The sequence below is a fragment of the Amphiura filiformis genome, chromosome 12 (genome assembly GCF_039555335.1).
Source record: "Amphiura filiformis chromosome 12, Afil_fr2py, whole genome shotgun sequence".
NCBI lineage: Eukaryota > Metazoa > Echinodermata > Ophiuroidea > Amphilepidida > Amphiuridae > Amphiura > Amphiura filiformis.
Genome location: NC_092639.1, coordinates 36,300,926 through 36,320,429, shown reverse-complemented (window position 1 = coordinate 36,320,429; position 19,504 = coordinate 36,300,926). Strand labels below are relative to the sequence as shown.

At 33.1% G+C, this 19,504-nt stretch overlaps 1 protein-coding gene across 1 annotated transcript in view; it reads left to right on the top strand.

Annotated features, from left to right (window-relative positions):
* The window catches only part of LOC140166139 (uncharacterized), a 223,096-nt gene extending 215,434 nt beyond the window's left edge, over window positions 1–7,662 (top strand). Inside the window, 1 exon segment of the mRNA XM_072189524.1 lies at window positions 4,824–7,662. Within this exon segment, the coding sequence (XP_072045625.1) occupies window positions 4,824–5,197 (374 nt within the window). The 3' untranslated portion in view covers window positions 5,198–7,662.
* The last annotated feature ends 11,842 nt before the right edge of the window (window positions 7,663–19,504 follow it).

Genomic DNA, 19,504 nt, shown 5'->3' with positions numbered 1-19,504 from the left:
TTCACAGGACCTTCCACCATCCATGAAATATTTGGATGAGATTAATTAATTTGCACCTATGTAAAGGATTATATTATTATTGGTTTAACTAATTCCTTGGAACATATAGGACAATCACATAATGACCTCTGACCCAACTTATTTATTCAAACTGGTACTAAACTTGTGAAATCTCACTGATGATCTGTTTGTGCCATAATGGAAAAGTGATCGTTCTTGGGTGCATTTGCAAGCATGACTTGTGGCACAAACAGTTCAGTTGGATTTTGATAATTTTGCCAATTCTGTTGCATGTATGCTTACTAGCGCTAACAAGTTTCTGCTAAAACATCTTGTCTTTTTCAATTTCCTTGTCTTTTTCAAATTTCCGTAACATTGGAAATTTATTATGCTTTAATGAATCCTTTGTTTTTCTCTATTTATATTTGTTAACTGGTTTATATAGCTGTGCACTTTCTTTACCCTTTTTCTTTCAACCTAGATCTCATTTCTCTTCAAAAAGAGATTGAAGAGCTTCAACGTCAACGTGAAACTTGGGAATTTTAACCGCTTTTTGGTGGGCGAGGGTTTTGCTTTCTTTCTGTTTTCTGCCTTGCTTAAGTTGCCTGTATCTAAATATTTTGTTTTGATTTTGTGATTCTAAATCATATTTTTATCACTGTGAATTTGAAGATTTTTTTCTTATATAATTTGCAAATTCTCTTCATGATATCGGGTGATTTCCTCATTCACGATTTAGTTCAAAGTGTTCATGCCATAATTTGTGCTATTCCAGTTGAAATTCATACCCCCTGTGGAAGACATGACCTTAATCACTCATTCAGGTAACCCCATTTGAAATTCACACTCCCTGTGTGGAAGATTAAGGTCATATCTCCCATAGGAGGTGTATGGATCCTTTGGGCGGTAACTAAGTGATAAAAATATGAGTACAACCTAACAACACTGCTAAAACAAACCTGTTATTCTCTTCATCTAATAATAAATCAACATAATATTTTATTTCATATATTTCCCCTAGAAGTAGAGATTTGTTTATCAATGATACCAAATTGGTCATTATCCTACTTATCCTATAATGGTGTTGGTTTTTTCTAATAAGAAATTCATTGTTTAAATCAGTATATATATATATATATTTATATTTATTACAATGTTACATTAACCAAGTAAAATGTTGAGATGCCTGCTAGCATGCATTTTGACATCTTTATTTCAGTAAGTAACTTGAGTGAGTAATGTTTGAAGTGCTCTGTGTTACATTTAATAAAATGTTAACAAATATTTATTGGCCATATAACTGGATCTATAAATGTTAAGCAGCCATTTTGATTGTTATGTATATTCATGCATGAAAGTCAAGAATATGAGCCTGTCAAATTTCAATGTATATAACATCTGAAATCTTCACAATATTATTACTCTAAAGGAATACTTGTGCATACTAATTAATTCAAACAGTCATTTTAAATTTTAAAATAAATTATATAATTAAAGTTACCAATAAACTGTCATTGCAGTCCTGCTTTTAAAATATTTGTGCTTTCATATGATAGCAAAATAATAGGGACTTCATGAATATGGAATGAAAATTCAGCCAGAATTTGATTTGAATAATGACAAATCGCAGAGTAACAGAACAATAATAATCAAAAAGTGCTTATAAAATAAAATGTAAATATATCAGAAGAGTTAGAAAATTGACTAAAAATAAACAAATTGGAGTTGTGCTTAAAACTTTATTGTACTTGTCTATTGCGTTAAAGTTCTCAACCGAAGGGCTGACATTGCCAGCACGATATTATGCCAGCCTTGATGAAAGATTTTTGAAGTATGTTCGAATGAATAGATTGCATCTGGTTTGATCAATCCAATGGGGGACATCATATTATGCTTAAAGTCTTCAATACAGATTAGTTCAGCTGTCAATTTGCAATTTTAAGTTGTTTTAGCTTCTTCTTAAGATCAAATTGGGGATAATCAACTTTTGGCTTGTATTTGGATATTTTCTTTATTTTTAGCAAACAAAAGTTTGAACTGGAATAGAGGATCTATTCTAATATTTCTATATAGTAATACATGAAGTATCAAAAAGCCTCCCATTCCTGCTAATTTGGTTCTGATCAATAATAAAGAACTTGTGCAATGACAGAATAAAATATCTGGCCTTAGGTTAGCTACATCATACATTCCGTATTATATTTTCTTTGTTAATGTACACTTGTATTTATTTAATTATTGTATGGTTTGGCATGGAAGCAAATCAAATCTAAAGAGTTTATTAGATTGCATAAAAATTCATTTCAACATTGGGTTTTTGTTTTCTTTTTCTGTCAAGGTCAAATCTGCTCCAATAACATGTATTACTTGAAATTGGAAATTGCTATCAATGAGTCAACTTTAATATCCATAAAAATATGTCTTTGTATTACAACAGATAATAATTTTGCCAAATTACATTCCTTCATCAGTAACAAATCTAATTTTTTATCAACATTGCAGAAGACAAACATTAAAATATTCCAAAATACTACAAATAAATTTTCTATTGCTGTTGATAAAATTATTGTTTTGAATTCATTATCGAGAAAAAATAAATTAAATTAGCAATCATTTTCTGGATGCAGATCTAAGTGCAGCGTAGACACTTTTTATTTGGCTATTATTGATGCGTTTTGATGCAGATCTCGCTCTGGTGTGAAGTCACACACTATTTATTTTGGGAGCAAACCTTTAAAAACACCTGTCTGCCAAACACACAGTTGAGAGGTTGCTATTTGTTACGCCTTGGTGTGTATGCTTGTCTTGGTGCTTATTATCCATAATCACATCACAGGAGAGTGATTGTGGATAGATAGGCAGGTGTAAGCATCAAGGTATAAGGAAAATTGCAACCTCTTTAAGAAAAGTATCTGCTATATGTTATTTACAGCTATGTTATATAAGTGGTAATACCCTTTAATATTATTTAAATGTTTTTACTGCTGAAGATACATTATTTAGGTGTAAAAGATAATTGAGGCTGCAACCTTTATTTCTATTCTGTAATTTCTATTCTTTTAATCGCAAAAATAATGCAATTTAAAGAGAAAATGTCATTTTTTCACCCAAATATTTGAAGGTTTTACATCCAAGGCAAAGCATGTACGAATGTATGGCGCGCATCACAGGAAAATTAATGCGTAAACGCCCATTTTATTACGTTCCATACGCAATTATAGCACATTATTTCAAGTATAGTGCTATAAACAGATTCAAAAATATTTTGAAGCAAACATATTTAAAAACACAAGGCCTCCCAAGTCAAAACATAGGGTCTGCCATTCTTTGCTTCACTTCAAGTTTGGTAGTGACGCATGTGTATATTTCGCTAGATGCTGTATCCAATTGCGCATGTAAAGTTAATTGCACAGAGCTTACAAGGACAGTTTGTCGACACAGATGCAGGGCAACAGCAAAAAAGCATTAATATCACTACCAAACTTGAAGCAAACCAATGTGTATGCTACTTAACTAGAGATGGTGTATTTTGACTTGGGAGGCAGTAGTGATACCTTGAAATAATTACAGCTGGATCTGAATAATTCTGGTAACACTTGTCAATTCGTGAACATGCTAGTATTATGCTTTAAAGTTGTCAAATTTGCATCATTGTCAGATTAGAAGCTACTTGTTAAACAGGTTCATTCAAATGTGCATGAGATGTTTGAAGTGACTCCCAAATGTAGATTCTAATAGCTGATGTGACATAGATAGAAAAAAGTATTTTACAAACTTCATACAAAGGTGATTGAACAGGTAAATGTGCATTCCAAAGACCACAATTATGACGCCATCCATATCTGTGTATCCTTGCTTGCCAGTACAAAACATACAAAAACGTATGTTTAAATGATTTTTTAAGTGATGTATTCAACAAAAATCTAAATTAACCATCTGCAGCTAGAAGCTCATGACTTTAAATAGAACATGAATGGATGTTAATTCAATTTAGTTTGATTTGTTTTTGCCTTTTCCTCATGACTGATAAATGTTTATCTGATTTCCAATGCATCTGCCAAGGCCAATTGAACATTCGATGCATGCAACTGTCAATAAATACATGGATGACAAACAACATACCTGTAAATACATGTAGGCTTCGTTCACTAGAGAAAAAAAAAGAACATCAAGGACACAGACATTTGAATTTAATGCAAGACCGGTCAGGCATTTCGTTGTAGCAAATGACTCTATAAATTTCCAAAATCTGTAAATAAATTGCATTTTTTGGCATTTTTTCCTATCACATCTCTCCCATTTTTTCACTCAAAATCTTAATTTAGGCCCAAAACAACCAATTTTACATGTAATCAATCAATATGAATGAAGCTGCATGAATAACAACTAAACACAGCAGAGTTCTTAGCCACAAAACATGAGTTTATGTAGCAATTAATAGAAGATTCAAAATTTTTGAGTTTATGTAGCAAGAAGAAACTTCTGTGTGTCTTAAAATACCTAGATACTTATCAATATACATGTACCTACAAAATATTATATAACATTGTATAATAGAAGTAAAATCCTGGAAGCTTGGTGTTACTACATTATTGTTTTACAGATCTGTTTCGTAAAACAGTAATGTAGTAACACCAAGATTCCAGGATTTTACTTCTATCTAGCTCCCTATTTATAGGTTGAGCACTTTTCCACTGGGTAGTTTTAAATCTTCTTGGATTATAACATTGTATATATATGAATATATCAAATGATAATATTATTTCCATCAATAGCATTCCCCCTAATTTTCTTTTACATCATTTCTTTCTACCTCGATGCAGGTCGCAGCCATGACCGTGCCAAATCTCCAACACATACTAACGGCGCCTCTGTTTCAACAAAAATCACCGGACAACACACCACAATTGATTATGGGGATACTAAACACGGGAAAGGAAAAGGTGGTGAGGTGACAGTACGAACCGTAACAGAAGAGGAGCGTACTATCACCGGACCAACAAGAAAACACATCACTGTCACTAAGACACCTGTATCATCCGGTAGAAAATCACCTAGATCTACCACCTCAACTACCCCACGTGCATCGTCTGCTAGACCAAGCTCATCAACTACACCAAGATCTACGACAGCAAGGTCCACGACAAGTACCAAATCATCAACATCATCAACACCAAAATCTGGATGGCGCCGTTAGAAATTACTGTAAAATAATACATATCTTGACCTTGTTTATATATAAAGTTTTGTACACATTAATACTACACTCAAGACCAGTTATAGTGCATTATTAATTTCTTCCACAGAAGCTTAACATGTCCTCATATGTGTATCATAGACATATTGTTTTTGCCTATTATTTGTATATATTTGCTCAAACTGAAATATATAGAATCCACAGTGTGGATAAAGTGATGGAATTCCAAGAACAGATATGAACAAGAAACACAAAAATCTTTCAATTTTTGCAGTTGAGAAAGTATCTATTATTAAAATATAATAACATATTATATTGCAGTTGAGAAAGAAAGTCAAGAAATAATTAGTACTTAATAATTTTGGTATTACATGATTGTTGGAAGAAAAAAATTGCTAGAATAGTTGAAATTTGACAAATTTAGGTGAAGTGCCTCATAATACATAATGTGGTACACTAACAATTGCTAACAAGGACAAGTGACTCAACATCATCATACAAGATGATGAAAGTTATGGAATGCCTGATGATACTAGTAATATGATAATTATGCTTAATTTGGACATGCTTGTAGTGCATATTAGATTTTTCAAAACATGCAAAAATATTATTGAGGTATAAATATAAGGGCTAAAAAATAGAAATTGTTTTAGTGTTAAAAATAGTTTGGAAAAACTAGTTGTAATGGCCTTGTATAACCTGCAAGCTAGCGCAATATTAAATTTAGAAAAATAACCACGAAGCAAGCATTTTCAAAAACTATGCAAAATCATAAATGATGAAGTAATGATAAAAATATAATGATTAAATATGTGGGTAACAAAATACTAAATAAGTTGTAATTAAATTGATTAAGATGCAACCAAAGATGGACCTAAATTTGATTCTTTTGTTGTTTTACAACAAAAGGCAGATATTATGTCACTACAGAAAGATATTGAAGAAAAACCATGTCAAGAAATAATGCCGATTTCTTGAAATACTTACGCAATCATAAACAATAATAATATAATGGAGTATAAAACGTATTTATATACCAATATCAATGAGAAACTAATGATAGCTAGATATTAGTCTATTAACTATTGTATAGCACATCCCATTTATATTCTTATGTAGAATTTGCCAACAATTATTTTATTGAAAATATCCCGATTTTTACTCGCAAAGAACACAAGACACTATGTGGGGACCTAGTGTTTTGTCTTCTTTGTAAAAGAAGAAATTCAGGGTATATATTGAATTTTGACATTTTGAGCTGTAATTCATTGTGGGGACATTTGAATTGATTGCATAAAATGTCAAAGTTTGAGTTAAGATAAAATAGTGAGCATTTCTTGGTGAAAGTTTCAGTGGGGACATGTTGACTATCACCAGTAAATAATCATTTGCCATATGAACCTTTTTTAGACAAATCATTGTGGGGACATTTGATTTGTACAATAAAGGCCATGGGTGTTATAATATTGTAGAATTAAATGAACTTTGACCTTTGATACAATAGGTTAATGTGGGGACATTTGATCTGTGTGTCAGAGATCAAAGTTCATGAACATAGCCAATATTTGCATTGTGATTGTGTAACCTGTGTTGGTGACAATTGCAGTGGGGACCTGCTTAAAGGTCAACAACAGAGGTCAACAGTTACATAACATTTATAGATATTGCACAAGGTATGTTATTGCTAAGCCTTTTCTTTAAAACAGTAATAAGAACACTGATTTTTGATGAGGTACTTAGTACAAAAAGTAAAATTTGCTGATATTTATCAATAATTGTATTGTTTAAGTAAGCTTGTGAAACAAGCACTAGTACATATCATGCTTTTGGTGAAAGGGTTTATTTCTCACTAATCAGGTTTTGAATACCAGTTAAACTGGTTAAAATAGTTGTCTGCACAGCTGCATTAATAACTTGGTAATATGTATATTGTAGCTAAATAATAGGAAATATTATTTAAAAAAAGTATAGGACAAATGCAAAAGTGTAAATTATTATGATGTGAGAATGCTGAGTGCAAAAAGTGATATTAGTAATATACATTCTTCATTGTAGTTATGACAAATGTTTAATGTATTTCTGAATGTGTACAATTTTGTTTTTGTTCAACAAATATTTTAAGAGAAAATAAATATTAGCATGTCGTGGGTTGTAAATTTAATTTTTTGTACCGACCAAAAAAGAGCAGATTTTATAATAATATTATTGAATTTAGTGCAGCAGATCTTCTGTCTGAAATGTTATAAATGAATTTATTATAAATTAATATTGTAGCTATTTGTCAATACTTACTTACTAGAGGGATTGTGTGTGTACATTTTTGCTTTTTTATATTACATTGTTGCCCTCGGTAACCGTCAACATTGACTGGATTTGTTTGTTTGTGGAATATTTGCTCCACTAAATGCAGGTGTTTTCTGCAGATTTGTTGTTCTTTTGTATTCCACAAAAAGGTGATGAATTTTTTTAAAATGAAAATATTGAAATAATCTGCAGAAGTTGGCCGACGTTTGTGATTTGTGACCTGTAGGGCGTTTATGTCTGCAATCATTTTCCCTATTTTGTTTGTCTTTCATTTTGCAAAATAATATTCATTTCTAAATTATTGTAACTGCTAGAATGATCATATTTATGAATGAAACGAGGGATATTACTTATGATTTTCATTGGAAGTTCTAATAAAACAAGGGATATTAATTCTGATACATAACACACACTCACTTGCACAAAGAAATTGTTCAAATGCAAAATGACTTGCCACCTACCTAAATAGTCAATATGTATAAGTATATTATAGTAGTCATTATAAATCATATTATAATATTGAAATCAAAACTATAAGCTACACCTACAGAGGTAATGTACTTTCTTATGGCAGTACCAAGATGTGGGTGTATATTGTGATAATTTATTGATTTACTACAAAAATTAAAAAAGATAATTATGCAAATCTGTTATAATTGTTTATTATTATTATTATTATTATTATTATTATTATTATTATTATTGTTATTATTATTATTATTATTAAACATTAAAACAATGAAATTAGAAATAAAATAGTAACCAAACACTTGGTATTGCCATAATTGTTGCATTAATATCCAATGCAGAATATATTTGACAAGCAGTAAAGTCACAAATATCAGATTAAGAATTCCAAACTTCTCTTACCAATTTGATATTATAATTATTATATTAATGCTGCATGAAATAAGTAGTAGTGAACCTGCAAGTCTTTATAAAATATAACTATCACCGGGTATTTGCTCTTTTGTATTTGTTCTCTTTAAAAATTATTTTACCTGTGTTATTTTATTTTTAATGTTCACTCAATTGTGGTTAATAAAGTAGTTGCTTATACAATGTTAGAAAATAATAAGCTAATTATTTTAATGTAATAGGTTTCCCAGAGCTGCTGTATTAGAATCCCTGTGACACCGCTAAATAAAAATTCAATGTCACTGCATTGCGTAAGAGCAAATAAAATTTATTTTGCAATAAACAAGAGTTGTTTTGTGTGTCATTATTTCAAGTCAACCTCAACCTACTTCCAAATTTAATCACAGATATAGGTAAATGAAATAATCAATTTGTAATCAAAAGTCAGCCAGCTACCTCTCGATTCCAGCAAAATACAGCTGTAATTTTAATAATATTGTCATTGTTTCTCCAATTGAATATATGAATACAAAACCCACCCAAGTCCATACTTTGGCCAAATTGAGTTAACCATGGGAAATTGTTGCTATACATAGGCATGTCATATATATGAAAGAACAACTCAAATTCATCCTCTGTTTCTATTGAGCATGTGAAAAATAGCATGTATGAAAGAACCACCCAATTCCATGATTTGAGTCTTGTAACACATTAATTGAAATCCAGTATGTATAAAAGTCCACTTGTAACACATTCATTGCTAGAGAGTGACTTTTGAAAAAAAAATGGGCTTAATAAAAGAAAGTGGTGGTTTATATTACATGGAAGAATGCTTATCAACATTATACATACCTGCGTGCTTTATTTTGTATTATCTTACTAGTGGTAATCTCATTCTAACATTGTTGTCTTTGTATATGATTCAAAAAACCACCCAAATCCAAAATTTAAAATGAACCCCACGAAGTCCCTGAAATGCTAATCGTCATACCTAATACAGGTTAATCCACTCATTTGCACGTAAAACTTACCATATTGACCAAAAGATAAATCTAACTGAAGGAATGAAAATGATACATAGGTTTTTCTTTCAAAATTACTTCCCATGGACTTGTGTGGGTTTTGTATTCATGTATTCAATTATTCAAATTACTATTAAAATTTTATGTTCAGTATTCTTTGGTTCAACTTGGTAGTGATGTCAGTTCAAGCATAGATTTTAAATCTATGATGCAAGCATGCCAACAAACCACCCTTGTGCATGTACGTTCTGTGCTATTAACTTTACGATGTTAACATAAGATGCTTAGAATAACGTCGCCCCATATCTATGGAAATAATAGCCTTGGTTCAAGGCATCAGGCTGTTTTTCTCTCTCACTCTCTTCAAAAAATTGTTTAGTTACACTATGGTCTATATAAAATGACTACTCAGTGCCGCCAAGAGCCATACGGGCCTGGGGGTAAAGTGACTATGCCAGGGCCCCTTTTATACGGGTCCCTGAGGTCTCTTTTCTTTATTTTTTACGGACCCCGGGCACGGGGGTAACGACTGATAAAGAAGATTAAGTTTAATATTTGAAAAAGGTGGCACCAATCCTATACAGTCAATCATTGTTTGATAATAAACAAACATTCTCGTTTCATTTCACCTGGTATTTCATAGCCAAAATTATTGGAAATAATATTGATATCCAGAATTTTTGAAGACTTCTACAGCCATAGCTATGAATCACTTTCGCACTTATCTTTATCTTTCAAATTTCCCATAGCATATTCTGAGATACCCTGTATACTTATTCCGATCCCCATTTGCCAAAAATTTGTTTACAATTCTTTTGTTCTTTCCGGCCGACGCATTCATTCATATAATAACTATACTTCCACACAGTGATTTACCGCAGTCCTGTGGCCTAGTGGTTAGGGTATTTGACTTCTGATCTGCTAGGCCCAGTTCGAAAACTGGAGACCACCTGATTTTTCAATGTTATCAAGCAATTTATTGTCATAAATCAAGGATAACATGATTTTAAATATCCATCGCTATTGTGATATTATTTTTTATCAAAGCAAGATTTTTAATTCTCATACAGGGAAATATTATTTTAGGGGCCTATTTAAAAACAGCACAGGTTGACACAACATCATCAAGGGAGAGAGACCAGCTATATATGTTATGTAGCCACTAGAAGCAAAAGAAATCTAAAATAAAAAAAACAAAAAACTAGATCGGGTTAGCAATAGGTGTGAAAAACTACCACCAGAAAAAGTATGGAATGCCAATAGGGAAGACACACCCTAGACATTCCACAATTGACCTTCGCAGCCAGGATCAGTTTCATATGGGTAATACAATGAGACAATTAGCAGTAAGTTCCTTGTCCAGAGGAATTTCAAGCCAACTCAATTTTCCCACGAGAGCATACTAAACCACTGCCAGGGCTCGAACCCACAACCTCTCGTAGCATAGTCGAACGCCTTATCGATTGAGCTAACTTGACTATGCTTTTAAGAGCATGTTTTGTTACTGCAATTAAAGGATCTCAGATTCACGGCAAATTAGTTTTACTATGAAAAACAGATTGCTATTTGAAGGTTATCAAATGCTGCAGGAAACGCGTCGCTTTCTAGTGTATTGTAATTTGTTATAGCAAAAATTTGTGGAATCTGAAAAAACAAGCAACTTAACCCGTTTTCAAATGTAGGCTATGTAGCAGACGACTTATTTGACTAAGTTAATTTTGTGAGACAAGTATGTCGTTTTCGTATCAGAATCAAATATCCAGCCCCGTTGAGAATTTAATTATTGTTCCTAAACTAGTATGGAGAATTGTGCACTGAAACATTTTATTGGTAGCTATTGTTTCTGTATATCGGCAAACAAGCAATTAACCCGTTTTCAAATAATGTGTATCTGAGGAATTATTTGACTAAAGTTGATTTTGTGGGACAAGTAAATCGTTTTCGTATCAGAATCAAATATCCAGCCCCGTTGAGAATTTAATTATTGTTCCTGCATTAGTATTGTTACGTTCCCGAATATGCACAACTTCGAAATTGTAAGACTGAAGTTTAAGGGCTCATATCGAGCTAGGCGTCCCCCGGATGGTTTATTCGAAAATAGCCATTTTATGGAGCAATGGTCTGTGACCATGACGGAATGATGAAGATATAGCGCATATTTCGTCACGCCTTCGACTACTACTATACTAAAGCCTCTAACTCGGTGGTGGCATAATTGTGCTCTGAATCATGTAATGCTCGACCACCGTCTGAAATAACTCTTTATTTGTCGTCCTGTTTCTGGGCCAATATATGTGACGTGTCATGTCAAAAGGAGACACTTTTGGGCAGGATCGTAAATGGAGAAATAGCCAAATTCTTTTTCACAATTTGGGTTTGTTGCGAATTTGTGATGTTATTAATGTTTAAAATATTGTCTGATAGTTTCAGACCAGAATATACCTGGCATCTTTGAGACATTTTTCAAGGTAATTCCTACTCTCAACAATAACAATATTTTTAAAGGCCGATATCTCAATTTCCAATTTTATAATACCATAACTTACGAACTCAATATCTTCGCTTAGGAATATCCCATTTCATTGAGGAAAACGGCGTTGTGGAGCAAAATATCTCGATATTTAAGATAATTATGTAAAAACCTCAAAATTGATAACCTGCCCAAAAGTGTCTCCTTTTGACATGACACGTCACATATAACCTAGCCCTGTATAACAGGCATCAGTACTATCATAGGCCAAAGAAACTGTTTGTTATTACTTTTGTTTTGTTTTGTTTATATATTGGTTAGGATAATGATTACTAATTATTTTGTATAGTTAATTAACATGGTTTAGAAATATATATGTTTTCCTATGTTTGCAACCTTGATGATTGATGAGTAATAATCACGATGGTCAGTCAACTTTGGTTCTCATGACTTACCTGGCATAATTATGTTATTCTTTCAGTAATTAAGAAATTCTTTATGTGATTATGAACAACCACAATCTTGGCCATCCCCCGATGACGTCCAGAGAACAAATGTTACTTTCATCCTTTTCCAAGTACAAAATTGTATATCATTCATAAGGTGGTTTTGCATGGTTTCTTAAAGGAAGCTACCGCCCATCATCTTAAGATTAATAGTACAAGCAAGGTTAATATATCATGGAAGAACAATAGAGATGAGTTCTAGGAAAGTGATGGTTTCCTACATGATGATTGGATGGTTAAGTTGGATGTAAGTGATGTGGGTTAAGAAATGTGTTTTGAGAGCAGAGTTAAGTTTCGGAAGTTGAAGAAGAAGGATCTCAAATAAATATCATACTCAAGCAAAAGGAATATTAACTTTGTATTTTCACCAAGTCTCTACCTGAGTTAGTTCCCCAGACCAACATCAACAGACCTCATAAAGCCCGGTTATAGTACCATCAAATCTTGGATAGGCCAGAATATTGGAGGCTCCAGCAGTTTTTGCTTCAAAGTTTCAAATGCTTCAATGCATTTTGCATCCCAATGAAAAGAAATATTCTTTCTGCTTAAATTTGTGAGGGGATCAGCAATTTTACAGAAATCTTTGATATATCTGCGTTAATACCCACAAAACCTAAAAAAGAACGAACTTCAGAAACTTTTGTTAGAGTAGGATAATCCTTAACAATTTGCAGCTTGGCTGGATCTGTAGCTATGCCTTCTTTGCTAACGATGTTCCCTAAATACTTCAGTTTGTCAGAAAGTGCATTTCTTGGGTTGTAACTTTAATCCTGCTTCTCCTAGTCTATGATATACTTGTTTTAAATGATCCAAATGTTCTTCAAAATTTCTACTAAAGATAAATACATCGTCTAAGTAACAGAATACAAATTTTCAATTTAACTTACGCAATACTTCTTGCATCGCTCGCTGGAAAGTTGCGGGAGCATTATGAATACCAAAAGGCAGAACATTGAATTCAGACAGACCGCTTGGGTGATAAATGCGATTTTAGACTTAGATTGCTCCTCGAGGCCTATTTGCCAGTACCCAGAGGCTAAGTCCAAAGTTGCAAAGTATTTAATATGGTTCGTTAGACCCCCAAACTGTCTAGAGCGTCGTGTATGAGCTAAGGGCCAGTTCTGACGCGGTTCTAAACTGTTTAATTTCTTACCGATGAAAATGGAGTTACAAGTTTTTTTGGAAGAATACGAGAAAATGTACCCAACTTGGTGCGAGGATACAACGTAATTGGATCATCAGTAGCATTCATTACTAGTAAATGCGCACAATATGTCGATAACACTTGCTGTAGTGTTGACAACTAGATTCGTTTTGGCATGATATTAATATTGTTGAAACTGGACAAAGACTGTATGTGTGTAATTTACAGCGCAAAGGCTTCATATTAGATTGCTGCTTTATCACTATCGCCCAGCCGTACTTTGCAATATACACCAGGCACAAAAAGAAACTCGTCAGTTATATTCATCCTTGCTGTTCAATAACTTGATAATTTTGGATTATTTTGAAATATACATTTTGTTAATTGGACTTTTCTTTCTCATTTGACACCCTGTTCGTGAACATTGAGCAAGAATTGACCAAGATATGCGCCTCAAACTCTCAAACCCCAAAATGAAAAGTTGCAATTTTAACGATTCAATTGTGCCTGTTACACTGTGCTTTATTGATTGGCCCGTGGTGCTTTTGTGCAATACAATGATGCGTTCCCATTGAAAATCGTTGAAAATGCAACTTTTGATTTTGGGGTTTGAGGCTTTGGAGGCGCATATCTTGGTTAATTCCTGTTTGTTTTTCACGAACAGGGTGTCAATTGAGAAAGCAAAGTCCAATTAACAAAATGTATATTTCAGAATAATCCAAAATTATCAAGTTATTGAACAGCAAGGATGAATATAACTGACGAGTTTCTTTTTGTGCCTGGTGTATGTAGAAATCATACATTTGTTATAGGAAATACACCAAATTTGGTACATATGTAGAGCTTGAAACACTGAATAGTTCTTGATCGATATTGGATTAAATGACTTTTTTTTTAATATAAGTGCCCGATATTTTTGCTGAAAACATACTTTTTTTACGATAATTCTTATAGAGAATTGCTCAAGGAAACCTTGCTGCAAATTTAATCTTCACCTTTACCTAGCTGTGGGTTTGTCAAATGGACAATACATGCTGTGGCACTGAGGACGAATCGTTTCTATAATGTTTTTATAACAAATCAATCTCTACCGGCATTTCAAATGATGAAACTCACACACCGCAATAATTATTATCAAAACTGCCGCCAAAGAAGAAAAAGTATTAGGTCACTCAATCTTAACAAATCCTTAATACCATGCATGCAATGATTGCTTCGAAACACCATAAATAATCGATAGATAACAAAAATAGCTGCAAACCCTTTTCCAAATAACTTTGTGCTGAACGGTTATTATTGTTACATATTTTCAAAATAGGTTGTTTTGTCAAAACCATTTTTACGCAATATTCTGTAATTTCTTTTAGAAACATCCGATTTTTAAAATCTTAAATTCCTAAATTATATGTAATATTTAGAATTCAAAACAACACAACTGATAACAATGCTATTCATACCCAACAAAATTCAACTTTCCCGGTACAGAAACAGGTCTCTAAATCGATTCCACGACCATTATTTATCTGTTTTATTGTATTATCATGCGAATTGGCTGACTTTATCATGAGAGACGTCGTATTGAATACCCTCGATACATAATGTTACGTCACAATAATTCAAGGTTGTGTCTATTCTGTCATCAACTTGACAACAGGCACGCCCCGGTACAAATAGTTGTAACTCGTGGAAAATCGTGTTTATGACAAAAAAACATTAAAAAATGATACTTTAACGTATTACAATATACATTTTGTTAATTGGACTTTTCTTTCTCATTTGACACCCTGTTCGTGAACATTGAGCAGAATTGACCAAGATATGCGCCTCAAACTCTCAAACCCCAAAATGAAAAGTTGCAATTTTAACGATTCAATTGTGCCTGTTACACTGTGCTTTATTGATTGGCCCGTGGTGCTTGTGTGCAATACAATGATGCGTTCCCATTGAAAATCGTTGAAAATGCAACTTTTGATTTTGGGGTTTGAGGCTTTGGAGGCGCATATCTTGGTTAATTCCTGTTTGTTTTTCACGAACAGGGTGTCAATTGAGAAAGCAAAGTCCAATTAACAAAATGTATATTTCAGAATAATCCAAAATTATCAAGTTATTGAACAGCAAGGATGAATATAACTGATGAGTTTCTTTTTGTGCCTGGTGTATGTAGAAATCATACATTTGTTATAGGAAATACACCAAATTTGGTACATATGTAGAGCTTGAAACACTGAATAGTTCTTGATCGATATTGGATTAAATGACTTTTTTTTTCAATATAAGTGCCCGATATTTTTGCTGAAAACATACTTTTTTTACGATAATTCTTATAGAGAATTGCTCAAGGAAACCTTGCTGCAAATTTAATATTCACCTTTACCTAGCTGTGGGTTTGTCAAATGGACATAAATACATGCTGTGGCACTGAGGACGAATCGTTTCTATAATGTTTTTATAACAAATCAATCTCTACCGGCATTTCAAATGATGAAACTCACACACCGCAATACTTATTATCAAAACTGCCGCCAAAGAAGAAAAAGTATTAGGTCACTCAATCTTAACAAATCCTTAATACCATGCATGCAATGATTGCTTCGAAACACCATAAATAATCGATAGATAACAAAAATAGCTGCAAACCCTTTTCCAAATAACTTTGTGCTGAACGGTTATTATTGTTACATATTTTCAAAATAGGTTGTTTTGTCAAAACCATTTTTACGCAATATTCTGTAATTTCTTTTAGAAACATCCGATTTTTAAAATCTTAAATTCCTAAATTATATGTAATATTTAGAATTCAAAACAACACAACTGATAACAATGCTATTCATACCCAACAAAATTCAACTTTCCCGGTACAGAAACAGGTCTCTAAATCGATTCCACGACCATTATTTATCTGTTTTATTGTATTATCATGCGAATTGGCTGACTTTATCATGAGAGACGTCGTATTGAATACCCTCGATACATAATGTTACGTCACAATAATTCAAGGTTGTGTCTATTCTGTCATCAACTTGACAACAGGCACGCCCCGGTACAAATAGTTGTAACTCGTGGAAAATCGTGTTTATGACAAAAAAACATTAAAAAATGATACTTTAACGTATTACAATAGGGATGACCATCATAATTTCATGTTGCACCTATTGCTACAAAAGATTGTTTTCTGGAAAGAACTCATCAACAGAAGTATTTTGGTGGTTAAATTGTCAAAATCGGTCAAAAACTTTTCGAATTATGAATTTTCAAAGTTTCCCATTCTGACCGGTCATTGGAACGAAATAAATTGGTATAAGCATATATTTACCTTTTTATATTTCTTTATTTTAATATATATGCAAACATGAGACAAGCATATTGTGAAAGTATCAAAGCGGTTTCTTATGAAATGGCACTTTACTAGTCAATAGCATTAAGTATTTCTTCAAACCGAGGCACTGAAATCATGCTTTTAGAAAACATTTGCCAAAAATCATCCATAATGGCCGAAGTGGCACAAAATCAAAAGTCCTGGTGAACTTTTTTTTTCCACAACAATATACACTACACATTAGAAAAATACTAATGTACTACAAGGGATTTTCAACATAGGAATCCAAACAATCAAGTACCAACATGCACAGCTTTGTCCTGGTATCACTTCTGGGGTTTTAACAAAATGTTTAACCTCTATTGTGATTGGCAGCAGCATAAGGTATCTGTTTGATAGCTGATAATGCCCAGCCATTCAGCAAGTGGCTAATAACTGACCTTGATAGGCTTGAATGAATACTGTCATCTGCTACAAAACCATCACACTCTAGGACCTGGTCACTCCATATGCTACAGGGAGCACAGTACTTTAACAATAGAGTGAAAGACTCATTATTGATTAGGCTCGTATTTTAAAAGTACAGCTCCTGTGCGTGTATAGCAGCAAGTCAGTGCAGATGGTATAAATATAAGAAAATGTTTAGGGTTGAGATCAGGTGAAAAATACGACAAATGAGCACGAAACTTCACATTTATGTTCATGTTCAGAAAGGTGTCTATTTAACATGATTCGAAAGGTGTATGGAAATTCCAAAGGGAAGCTGGTGATTTAATTTTTAACTCGAGATCTACTTGTCCATTTTTTAAACCTTTTTACAGAGGGTATGATAGAGGTAATAACGACAACTCTGCCAAATTACAGCTCAGTAGGTCAAGGTGTTCACCTGATCTTATTCATCTGAATATTTTGTGCCATTCTGAGCAGTGCTGCACTTGGCCACTGGCAATTAAGCGCACTGTGGCGATGGACCAATTTTGACTCACACTTACAAAAAAACCCAAATAAGTTATGTTGCTGTAATTTGCAGGATAGTTACAAAACATAATTGGCATTAACATCTCCAAATTATGAAAAATAAAAGAATGAGCTCAATTTAGAAATGTCTGTGCAAGCAGTGCACAGTTGAGCTCACTGCATGTCTATGGGAGTGTTCTAATGAAGTTGATGGTTCATTGGTCATCCCTAATTACATACACATGTGTTGTGGTCAAAAAGGTAACAATTCCAGCCAATCCCTTAAGATTTCTTCGGGGAATTTTCATTTTCTAAAAACAAGAGAAGAAGATGAAGATATGCAGTACATCACCTTTCGCGAGTATTAATTGTTATTGTTACTCCTTAAGTCTCGAGGCTATCCATATGCTGGAAAAACATCCGACCATTGAGTTTACAGTCTGCATGATCAGTTAAAAACACAATGATAAGGAAAATACATCTGATGTTTTGCTTCCAAAATACTGAGCAGTCCTGGAACAGGTAAACCCGATTCTGATCATTCTACATTGGACATTCTGCGATATATTATAATTAGATGAAGTCGTGTGTCTAAACCAACCTAGTACGTCACCTCACTAAAATGACCATATTTTAACCCCTCAATTTCCCTGATTCTTCATCAGGCCCTGCCTTCTATCAGGGGCTAATTCATAGCTTCAGATTGATCGCTATTGTTTTTGGAGCAATGTTGTTTCTTCTTCGCGGGGCATAAAAGCAAGGCGTAACCTTAAGTTATCGATTTTTTTTCTATTTTAACCCCCTAATTTCCCTCATTCTTCAGGCCCTGCCCTCTATCGGGGGCTAATTTATAGTTTCAGATTGATCGATATTGTTTTCGGAGCAATATTGTTTCTTTATAACCCTGCGGGGCAACCTTGAACAATATTGTTTTGAGCGCTTTTGTTTTTTAGGGCCGATACATACACAACCCTCCCCAAACCTCATTGAGTAATTTAACTTATCAAATATATTCTATGGTCTCAAATAATAGCTTCAAAATAGTAAAATACGGCATTATACAGATGGCGCCATCACTGCACTGATTGATATGATCATTTTAAGACCAGTTGTACAATGATTAATATGATCTTTCTAATACGGTCTAAACAGTGGTTCAACAAATTAGCATTATTTCAACTTAAGTTCATTGTTATTGCATTTATGTCACAGATCGCGATTAACAACCGTACATTTCAATCAAAATTCCACTATTTCACACGCATTTTAAGGCTAAACATATCATTTTACATTTCGTAAAATATTTTGTCCGATTTATTTCAAAAAGCGTTAAGGGAACTACTTGTTGATCCTATAGTAATGTATTATGTATTCAAAATTTATGTTCGCGATTAATGTAGTGGATATATGGCTATTTATACAATGCAGACTTTTACAAATATGGAATTTTTTTAAAGTAATTTACCTGATATTTCCGCAAAATTAAGTGGAAACTGAAAGGTTGTTTCATTTTTTTTACCTTGACACTAGCTTTATACCCGATAATTGCACGTCGATAGCATCAACGATTCCTCAATGAATAGCGCTGAATTTTACGATGATTACCAACAGGTCTTCCATAATGAAATTCATGTCGCCTATCAAAAGCACTTTTAACCAACCATTACATGAATAAGCTCAACGGAATTTAGAATTGACCGCATCTTCGTTTGAATTTTAATTGCAGATAC